Source organism: Biomphalaria glabrata, chromosome 3 (assembly GCF_947242115.1).
Source record: "Biomphalaria glabrata chromosome 3, xgBioGlab47.1, whole genome shotgun sequence".
In the NCBI taxonomy this organism is placed as follows: domain Eukaryota; kingdom Metazoa; phylum Mollusca; class Gastropoda; family Planorbidae; genus Biomphalaria; species Biomphalaria glabrata.
Window position 1 is genome coordinate 31,868,579 of NC_074713.1, and position 12,199 is coordinate 31,880,777.

The window sequence follows — 12,199 nt, forward strand, 5'->3', positions numbered from 1 at the left end:
TTTTATTCGGATGGGGGCACTAAACAAAAAGTAAATAAAATCTGATTTTTTAAAAAAAGTTTTAGGAATTGGTTTAGCACTGCATCATGTTGCGACGTTACGCTACTGCTAGAAAGTCGCTGCATAAAAAGTCCATTTTAAAAAATGTGCGTGATATTAACTTACAAAATGCATTATTAGCCTTTATAAACAAACAGAAATGTTATCTTTTAATTTTAGAAGCTATTTGACCAGAAAAAACATTTTTAACTATTATTTATATTTGTTGTAAACATTTCCTGTACATTTTATAAATATATTTGACTTAGTGATACTGAAAATACACAAAAATGTCCATCTTTGTTAGCATATTGCCTCCCTTACATTTACGTAATTGTTTTAGAATTGGTGTATTTTTATGAAAAAAAATCGCTTGCATAATTAATTTTATAAATTAAACGGTTTGCTTTTAGAAAACCAAAAGTAGCCGCTGCACCTAAACTTTTCAAGCCGCATCGCTTGGTGAAATAATATTTTTCATTTCTTTTCTAGTTTTCGAGATCTGAGTGTGACAGACGGACAGGCGGACAGACGGACATTTTGCACAAACCTAATAGCGGTCTTTTCCCCTTACGGGGCCGCTAAAATACGTAAACTAAAACTCTAGGGCCATATTAAAACTAGGTCTTGGTTCGCAAATATCTTCCTTTAGGGAACAGTACCATGAAAAAGAAGAAGAGGCAGACAGAGAAAGCGATGGGAAGACAACATAAAAAATGTACGGGCCTGCCATTGAAAGAGGTTCTATCCAAGGCTAATGCCAGAGAGGAGTGGAGAAGGACGGTCGACAAATCTTGCGATCCGATTGACATGATTGAAGTGATACTTTTCTACCATGAACAATCAATAGCTTTGACCACTACATTCCTGGACACTATCTAGTAGTTTGTATCATCATTGAAGACAATGCTCTTTTTGTCACTTCCAGTCAATAGAACGCGCTCTACAGATTTTGTCTCGAGAGTTCTAGAAGCTTTGGAAAATGTAGCTAGCTCTTCCTCTCATTACTTATCAAGAAATGTATTATCTAGATCTAGCATCAAAGATAAGCTTTTTTTCGTTGGATAATAAATGAATTATCTAGATCTAGCATCAAAGATAAGCTTTTTTTTCGTTGGATAATAAATGTATTATCTAGATCTAGCATTAAAGATATAAGCTTTTTTCGTTGAATAATAAATGTATTATCTAGATATTGCATCAAAGATAAGCTCTTTTCGTTGGATAATACATTGGATCAATGACTAACAAATGATTTAAATATAATAAATTATTGTTGTAAAATGTTTGTTTTACATGTTTCGGATGTTCCTTCAGAGTTGAAGATAATTACTTCCTAGTCCAAACCTCCCGCAGGACGACGGGGGATGGGAGCGGGCAAGGTTTGAAATCTGGACCATCGATAAATCTGAACGACAGTCCAGCGCGCAAACCGCACGACTAGGCAGCCGTCCATCATATTTACTGATTTCCGTATCAACCTACCTGTCCAGAATATCTCCCAATGACTTTAAATTACACCCATCTTGCACTCTGGCCAAAGTTGTAAACACAACATGATAAACACCTGATTCTGGGCTCTTTGCTTGAATAGTCATTGACAATCCTTGAGTTTCATCTAAACTGTTGACATTGTCACCAAATAGTCCACCAAAATTTGCTTGATTCTAAACAAAACAAGCATATAAACAAGCAAAATTACATAAAAATCTTGTAAAAATACACAGCTTAAATTTAGTGTATCATGTAATTAAATTAGTAATAGATCTAGACTAACAATAAGAAATTTGTGGGATTAGAATTTTTTTTTGTTTTGTTTCTTTAGCACAGTTTCATGCTTTTAGCTTTCTCACTACCCAATCACTTGACTGGATCATTGGGAAAGGGGTAGGGGGAGAAAGAACGGGGTATCTAAATTATCGCTTTTTAAATGTATTTATTTTTTTAAAAAGGGGAACGACCTGAATTTGAACTCGTGGACTAAAGCCTTCTCAGGATTGTCAAACCAACCACTATGCTATTGAAGAGCTTATGAACATGGAAGATTGTATAGTTATTTATTGTTTCTATTTCATGTTTGTGTTTACTAAGCCTCAGACAACGACCTATAAAGGGGACTAATTCAGTTTATACCACAACCTCAGTCAAGTACACTTTTGTTCCCTTGCTCGATAAATCAAACATAATGATTAATTACCAATAGTAAATTTAATAATTGGTCAAATTTTACAAATTGATTTGAATCTTGTGTTGTCAGGTAAAAGAAATAATTGGTCAAAATTTCAGCTTGCTCTCAGATTAAGTATGGGAGAAATAACAGACGGACAGACATATAGACAGAGTGAGTTGATATAAACTTTTTGTAACAATACTTTAAAAAAACGTATTTAAATTGAAGAACTGCTTTTACAGCCATATATCGGATTACTGTATAATTTATTTCCATTTATTTTCCTTTTTCGCTATACGAAAATTAGTTCATTAATTTTAATTATTGTTTACTTATGTGATTGCTTCATGTTTTCTTAAGGACAATGCATTTTTTAACTGTTCCTTACTTTCTAGATCTACATCTCTATACTTTAGAACAACAACAACAATAATTTCATACTATTTTATTACTTTCAAAAATGGCTATTTGTATACTATTTGTAAATAGTGTATTTATTTGTGCAAGCAAACAATTTATGTGGGTATCATATCCCTTACCTTCTAGATCTAGATCTACTTTTTTGAACAAAAAAAATTTTTTTTTTCTTAACATTTTAGATTCGCGCACTCTCATTACTTATAACCTAGATCAGGGAATTGCGGGCCGCTCTGTATATATATACATTAGGGGTGCACCGGATAGTCGCGCCGAATATCCGGCATTTTTTACTATCCGGTGCTATTCGGCTCCGGTCGGATATAACTACCGGATAGTAAAAAATACACCTATTTAATATGCATAAAGTGGACCTCGTTCCATTAATGTCTATTGTATAATGTATTAATGTTTATATTAAAACAAAATAATGTGCTTAAAAATAGAGCCTTTATGAATATGCACCAAACATCGTTTATTATAAAGACAAGGCGTGTTAATAACTTAATATAAATAGAAATGAAACTTTACATCATAAATGCGCTTTACATACAGAGCAGCAATGGTTGACACTTTTTCAATTTGTTTTGACCTTTGAGTAGGTTAGTTAACATGTTAAAAAGCTACATTCCTTGACTACGTCATGCTGACCAGACGTCTGTCTAGCTGTACGGATATATCTCCAGAGGTAGAGATGAACAACTCCCATCCCTTTTATTTGTTTAGTCCATCACATTGAGTTTTTTTTATAGGCAGGTGACCACAAGTTAAATACGATGGACGTAGGTTTAATGTCAGCGTATTGACACTCTTTTTTGACTGACACCCAACTCTATCGCGTGCGTATGCTCAAGGAAAAAACAATGCTTGATGGTTAACACAAACAACTATACACACTACACTAGGACTACATGTGTAGGCTCACTAGGTATATCTGACCAGGGTGTTGTTCTGAAATTCATAAACACATACATCCGACCACTATACAAGGCAGATTGCACTTTACTTATGAGATTTACATTAGTACTTAGCTAAATATATACTAACATTATTTACACTGACCTTCCTACACACATCCTTTACAGTTGGTGGCATCGTACATACACACAGACACACTCATGCTATACAGATTTTTAGAAATACTGTTAAGCTTGAATAAATCAATCAGTAACGAGTTTAAAACAATAAGGTATATAAAAGGAAAAAAAATAAAACCAACCAATAAAGGTTTGTTATTTAACAGTTTCGTAAAATGTTCAGCAACACAAGCTATTAACAAGACACTTAGGCCCCGGCCGAATATCAAATTTTACTATCCGGTCATATCCGGCCCTGGCCGGATATCAAAAAGTACTATCCGGTGCATCCCTAATATATATATATATATATATATATATATGTATGTATGTGTATGTATGTATGTATGTATGTATGTGTGTATGTGTGTGTGTGTTTTAAACAATATGATGTTTTAAATAAAACAAAACCCTTTACCTTTGTTATTGTAACTGCTAAGGCACTTGACCTTTTGGAACCACTTGTGGTATAAGGTGCACCAAAAACAGAAACTCCTGATAGCTTTTCATTTTCTAGATTTGAAATAAATATCAAGGTATTGAATCTATCAGACATTTAGACACATTTAGACTTGTGTCAACTCATTCATGCTAGTAACGTTGTATTGTATTAGTGTTTCTTTTTTTTGTAGCAAATGCAACATAAATATTAGGAAATCGTTTTATATATAATGAAAGCATTCTAGTCTTTTTTCAATGCCTCTATTCCAGTCAGAATTTTATGGAGCCTGGAGCCGGAAACTTGGACAGCTGATCTCAAAAACGGCTCTAACGATTTTCCTAGAAATGTAACAGTTTATGTACATCGCTGAGAAGAGAATTACTAGCTCGTTGGTCACACGAGAAGAACCGTTATAATTTTTTAAAGTAAAAAATAAATAAATTTAAATTTGGATAGAGACTAAATCTAGGTCTAGATCCAACATCGGTTTGAAATAACTATCGCGTTCTTGAAAGGACTATCGCGTTTTGGCATTTCCGAATGTAAGGCATTATTGATTCAAGAGTATAATAAATTATACCCTAACCAGGAACATTTTTCGCATCATCTTCTAAGTTAGCGAGATCAAGGAGGTATTTGTACTCTAGACTTTACAAATACTGAAGTACTGCTACATGGTTGTAGGTCTGCATATATTTATGATGTTTTTATGCATTGGGTTTGAAAACTTTCTTGGTTTTAAGATCACTTCTTATCCTAGGCTAGGGACGCCATTTCCGCTGCGTCACTTCCATGTTTACTAGACCTAGATCTAAAAAGCTTCTGTACTGAGACAGTAGATCAAAATAAACTAGTTAACGCACGTTCATTTTTTTTATCTTCATTTTTTAGTTTTGAGGAAATAGAACGGATCCATTGCTTCTTCCAGGACAGCGATGAATATGAAACAAATTAGGCGGTAACTATTATTCACCAATGAGTCGAGTGTTTACTGAGGGCAATTCACAACCTCATGACCAAACACAAGAGGTCGGTCTACTCCCTGACTCGCACCCCACACAATTGAGAGGTGCTGTTGGTGGTAGAACAAGAGGAGCCAAAAGGATCAAATGGACGAGAGAAATGAATATAGACATCATCAAATCGTTCTTCCGTGTAAACATTTGTGATGATAAACCTCTCCCAGGTTATAGGCAAAAACTCTCCCTGGAATTTAACAAATTATACCCTAATCTAAACCTTACAGAGCAGAATGTTGTAGACAGAAGATCTGTAATAATTAAAAAATGTTATTTGACCCCTGCAGAAATTGACGTGATAAGAAGGGAAGTAGGTCATGAGCTTCATATACAAGAGCTCATCTCAGACATAAACGACACGCCCACACAGCCGACCAACGAAGACATTAGTAGAACACCCAACCAACAAGAGAATGACCCAACATCGGCAATAAGCAATGAGCTACACTCAAAATTTTCTAATCTTATAGACCGTTATAAAAACACCAATCTTAACTCTAGGCCTCGTATCCCCAAGCTAAACGTCAAGAAAGAGACAAACACATATATTAATGAAATAAATAAAGTCTTAGCCAACCATTTTGAAACACCAAGAAACTTGTTTGAGACACACCTCGCTATATACTGCGCCGCTGTGGCTGTCACGCAGCTCTCTGGACAAAAGACCTTCGAGCTAGGCCCAATTAATCAAAGACCAAAACAACATGTGCCAGCATGGAAAAGGCGCCTTGAAGACAATATTAATCAACTGAGAAGCCAAATGGATACAATTGGACAATATCTGGGAAACAACCATTCCGCGAAAATACTTAACAAAATAAAGACAATACTAAAAACAACTGGAATCAAATTGACGGACTGTGATAGCCACGCACGACTCTTATGTTTGAAAGATACTCTGAGACAGAAAGCTAAACTAAAGGGAGCTAGGTTAAAGCGCTACAACGAAACCACCAAAAGAAAGGAGCATAACGCTTTATTTCAGCACACGAGAAAACAGTTCTTCCGTAAACTAGCTGATAATGGTGCTGACAAAATTCAAACCATTGATAGCACTAAACACGGCTCCTTTACCGACTACTGGGCGGCGCTTTGGTCCGACCCGCTACATTACAATGTGCAGGCTGACTGGATTGAGGAAATCCAAACTAAAAACAACCTAATACCAGAAATGCCTGATGAGGATTTCACAGCTGAGGAAGTCTCCGCAGCTATTTCAAAAACCCACAACTGGACTGCTCCTGGACCGGACAATATACACAACTTTTGGCTGAAAAAACTTACAGCCGTACATGCACCACTAACATCAAGTTTTAACGAGCTAATATCAGAACCGTCTTCAATGCTGTTAGAACTCACTGAAGGCAGAACATCTCTCCTCCCCAAAAAAAGGGGATCCGAACCAACCATCAAACTATCGCCCTATCACTTGTCTGTCACTGGTGTATAAACTATTAACTTCACTTTTAAAAAATAAAATGTATAAATTTTGTTCTGCCCATAAGCTACTAGCAGATGAACAACAAGGTTGCATTGAAGAGTCGATGGGCTGTAAAGTACAGCTAACTATAGATGGTATTATATTGCATCAAGCTAATAGAAGAAAGAGAAATTTACACATGTGTTACATCGACTACAAAAAAGCTTTCGATTCAGTTCCGCATGATTGGCTATTAAAAACCCTGGACATCCATAGAATCAACCCAAGAATAAAACAACTATTAAAAGTCTGTATGAATAATTGGAAGATAAACCTGCACCTAAATCGTGATAAACTAGGTTCTGTGCACATAAGAAGAGGTATATACCAGGGTGACTCACTATCTCCACTCTGGTTCTGCCTAGCGATTAATCCTCTATCTACATTACTCCAAGACTCTACAAACGGTTTTAGGGTTGACACTAAATGTACAAAATGTGTGTCCCACTTATTATACATGGATGATCTAAAGCTATATGCAGAAACCGAGCAAAAATTACACACCTTAATCAAAACGGTAAAATGCTTTAGTGACGATATCTGTATGTCTTTTGGCCTGGATAAGTGTGGCATTATAAGCATTAAAAAGGGCAAGGCAACGAACACCAACATTGCATTTGAAGGCATCGAGGAATTGAACTCTGCCTCTCTTTATAAATATCTTGGAATAAACCAGAATGCCAAGATAAACCATAAGAAATTAAAAGAGGACTTTCTTGGCAAATATAGGCAAAGAGTTAATAAAATCCTCAACACCAAACTGTCTGGCAGTAATCTCATCACTGCAATTAACAGCTGGGCCGTCCCTGTGCTCCTTTACACGTTCGGTGTGATCAAATGGACTGACACCGACCTACATGACATTGACAGACTCACTAGAAAATTACTAACCAAGTTTCGATGCCTACACCCCAAGTCCTCCACCATAAGGTTATACCTGCCCAGGAAGGATGGGGGTCGTGGATTGCAGAACATCTTCAAATTTTGTAAGATGCAAGTTTTAAAAATACGATCAAAACTGCTCGCCTCCAGCAACAAATTAGTTTCCTTCCTACGGAAATACGACTCCGATGCAACCCCTCTGAACCTACACAATGCTGATGTCAATATCGGTTTGGACGACGTAGGGCATGAGATTCGCCAATGGGAAGAAAAAACACTCCACGGAAAATTTCCGGCTTCATTACATGGGGACAACATCGACAAGGCTGCTTCCTTAACATGGCTCAAAGCAGGTCATCTCTACCCTGAAACAGAAGGCTTTGTTACAGCAATACAGGACAGAGTAATCAGGACAAAAAATTACGAGAAGTATATCCTGAAACTCAATGTTGTCGACAAATGCCGAAAATGTGGAAATGTGGGCGAGTCGATTGAACACATTATGGCAGGATGTCCAGCCCTATCAGAATCAGCCTACCTAGGTCGCCATAACCAAGTTGCAAAGTTAATACACCAACACCTGGCTTTGACGTATAAATTGATCGATAAGGACACTCCCCCTTATTATAAATACTCTCCGCAGGAGGTTCTCGAGTCTACTGAATATCTGCTGTACTGGGATAGGCCTATTCTGACCGACAAAACGGTAGATTTCAATCGCCCGGATCTGCTGTTCATCGATAAAAAAGAAAAAACCGCTATCATTATCGATATCGCCGTACCACTGTCTCATAATTTAAGAAAAACTGAGATAGAAAAACAAAGAAAATATGGGAACCTAGGCTTGGAGATTAAGCGTCTATGGAAATTGTCCAAAATAACAATATACCCCATTGTTATATCAACCGAGGGGATAATAACAACTGACCTCACAGACACCTTCAAGGCCCTTAACATTCCTAGGAACATCTTCGTTGCCTGTCAGAGGGCGGTACTGCTGCAGACCTGCCACATCACCAGAAAATTCCTCAGTGGAAACTGTTAAAGGGACTACGATGAATTTTGTTTCTCTTTAGCGAAACTCGACCCTGGCAGCGCCAGAGAATGACTACTCTTTCATTTCTAACATAATAATAATAATAATAAACAAGATCCCCGATGAATCCTTATCGGATCCACCTATTTGCAAGGAATATTCAAGACGGGATTTTGTTTGGAATGTCCAAAGTAATCATGTTTCAAAAATGTTTTACATTTTTTTGGATGTTCCTTCGACGTTAAAGACAATCTACTTCCTAGTACATGTCAGACGAGTGATTTGAGATCATCTTTTGGCATTGTTTTGTAATTGAAAAAAAAAAAAAGAACAGGTATCGAGTTTGTACTTCGGCAACGTCTGCTCGATGTCACAGCACATTTACCAACAGAGCTATTGGCATTTTCATTGAAATGGAACTAGAATGAAGATGTAGATCTACTTAAACTAAATTTCTGATTTTGTACTCCTAAGATCTATATCAACTAGATCTAGATTTAAAATCTAAATTTGGAATAATTTAGACGTAATTTAGATTAGATTTACGTAATGAAAAAGCCTAACTAATCTAAAAAGTGACTGAAAGCAACATTACATTTTTTAAAACGTATATTAGTTTTAATATTCTATATCATTGCAACATAGGTCCAGACATTTGGAAATCATGATCTACACTTTAAGTTTAGATTTAGATCTAGAAATTAAAATTCTAAATATTGATCTAGTCTATATTATTCTTAACTAGACCTAGAAATTCTAGATCTAAAATCTACAATGATTTTAATTAGAATATAAATAATTTATTCTAAACAATGGAGATAAGATCTTGTTTAAAAAATCTAGATAGACCTAAATCTAGCTAGTATGTCTTTTTTTAAATACGATAAAGTAGAAGATGTTTAATAAAACATTGATTTACCGAGGTCTTATAATATTTCATTTAAAGAATTCATTCCATATAACGTCAAAGGAAAAAAATCCATTACGTCACATGGCCTAATTAGACTAAAAAAAAGTATTTACTAACATGAGAGAGTTGACAAGCGTTCATAGATATTCAAAGAATATATAGATATATATGATATATATGTCAGGATAAAACAGGTTTTTGTGCGTTTAGTCTGTCGTTCTGTCTGTCCGTCACGCTAGAGCGAGAAAAAAAAAGACTAAATCTATTGATTTATATATAAATAAATGCGCTTAATTTTGTGCGTTTTATCTGCCGGTCTATCCGTCCGTCACGTTAAAATCTGATATAAATTTAATTTTCCTTCCAAAACATCGCAATAGTTTTAATATATATAGCAATATATATTATATAATATTTTGGGGAGCTAAAATTTGGTCGACGTAGCAGAGGTGCCCAACAATAACGCTTTAAATACCAACTTAGGCGCCAACCGGCCTTAGCTGATATAGAAAAGCACCTGGTTGCATGTAGCTTCAGAATTAAAAAACTGGAGGTCACTCAAAAAGGCTGCGGGATACACATTTGAGACCAAAAGAAAATCCGCTGACAAGGATTGACGCTGACGGCGAAAAGAAAATCTTAATCGATGACAGTCGGACAATAGTTATGCTTGCCTTGGATGTGGCAAAATGTGTAGGTCAGAGCTGGGGCTGCGTAGCCTCGGAATAACTGTACTCCTAATTAATCTTCGGATTACAAGACAAGCCTTATTAATATATATATATATATATATATATATATATATATATATATATATATATATATATATATATATATTAACGCATCTCAATATTCAGGATCTCTGCAACTTCACCAAACTACACCACCAACTGAAAGGACAACTCAGGTCTCCAAATTAACGTAAAAGTGTAATGTCCAATAAATAACTGCCAATACTGTACAATTGACAACACGTAACACAGGCTGTACAATGTTCTAGATGTCTGAACCGTCGTATCAACTCTGTACTGAAGGACGAACTCTACTGGCTTCCGTTGAACTCTGCCGTAACGTAGTAAACCGACTCGTAGATCGGGAAGTCGTGACTGACTCGACTCTGATATCTTCGCTCTTTATATGGGGTCCTTAATGGCCTTCTAGACGGGACATCGCTCGATGTTTCTGGTAAATCATACGCCGGAGGATTCCAGCTACCCGTCGCCTCAGTGTGGCGCCTCCGGTGGAAACGACTAGTAGTGGAACTAGATAGGCCAAGTACGAGTAGCGAACCAGGCCCTAGCGGGATTCCCAGGGTGAGCTTTTTTTTTCTCTTACTCCGGGTAGGGATGGAACCCCAGTCCAAAAAGTCCGCCACGCAGTTCCACAAAGGGGGCCTTCATCAGTATCCGGATTAGCTGGAATGGCGGTTCCCGCACGGAACTGTGGAGGTAACATTATAGGAATATGAGACAAGCTCCCCATGGTGAGTGCTGCCCTCGGCCAATTATAGCGTGTGGGACCCGTACCGGGGACGGTGCGCCGTGTACGTGGTACGCCGGTTTACGCCCAGTCACCATTATGGCCGGTACTACTGGGAGTCCTCAGACAGGACACGGAATGGGGAATCCCATGTCCAGGCCTGATTGTTGAATAAAAACCTTTCTAACAATCAACGGGATAATGGCGCCTATGGCGCGTATTCTACTGGACTTCATTGAAGGTAAATCATACGACCTCATCTCTCATGAATGTCCTGAGTTCTGTTCACGACGCCGATCCTTCTCGAACCATCATGTTGACACTCGTCTCGGCTGACCGTCGTAACTCGTCACGGTTGACCGCTCGTCTAGCGCTGGCCTGTGGCGATTTTCGTGGGCTGACTACTTACACATCACTACCCCTGTGTCACCACCAGATTTATTACAATATATATATACTAGACCATGGGCGTAGCCAGGATTTTTTTCAGCGGGGGAAGGGGGTTGGGGGGGATTTTTTCTCTCCCCCCGGCCCCACCCCCTCAAAAAAATTATATTCATGTATGTGTGTGTGTACATAATCTTTATTACATACTGACCCTTCATTCTTTCGGAAGACGTTTATTGTGCCTTAGAATTTCTTCCTGGAGTAAGTGGAAAAATTGTAGACTCCCCGCCATTGCCAGAAAGGGGGTCTGGGGGAGCGCCAGGAGTTCCCCCAGCGCGGGCCGGAGACCCGCCGCCAAGCAGTATTTCTGGTATTGAAAGCCAACAAAATGCATATTCTGAGGTATCTACAGTGCATTTTCCAGCTATTGAAAAGTTTCATTTCAAAAACCTAATGTGCTATTCTTACTGACTTAGACCCTCCCACGCCGTCCGGCGCTTTTGCTGTCAAGCTGTTTCCACAAAAATCTGTCACTGAAGCCTCTTCCCACCTGCTCTGAGGACCTCCATGAATGTGTGGCGCCAAGTTGTACTTATTTAGTGTTTTTCAATTTCGCAGATGACTATTCACTGCACTTTATTAAAGGAACCCCGCCACTGATAGAAATGTGTAATCTCTCTTGAATACGCTCTTGCAATTAGGTGACTGTAGTTTGCTCTAGATTTTATATCGAAAAGGGAAGTTTTATCGTGAAAATCATCTGTTGGGGGGTTTAAACTAAAAAATCTACGGAGTTTGTATTTTTTAAAAATTCAAAACCCCATTTAGTTACGGTCATAGAATTAGGTAACCGTAGTTTGCT

General features: G+C 37.5%; 1 protein-coding gene across 4 annotated transcripts in view; it reads right to left on the minus strand.

Annotated features, from left to right (window-relative positions):
* Window positions 1-12,199, minus strand: part of LOC106079149 (uncharacterized) — an 80,047-nt gene that overhangs the window by 24,330 nt on the left and 43,518 nt on the right. For all 4 annotated transcript variants that reach the window (XM_056024547.1, XM_056024548.1, XM_056024546.1 and 1 more), the window contains exons 4-5: window positions 4,121-4,215; window positions 1,525-1,706 (exon numbers count right to left, since the gene is read on the minus strand). In XM_056024547.1, the coding sequence (XP_055880522.1) occupies window positions 1,525-1,706; window positions 4,121-4,215 (277 nt within the window). The remainder of the gene's footprint in view (window positions 1-1,524; window positions 1,707-4,120; window positions 4,216-12,199) is intronic.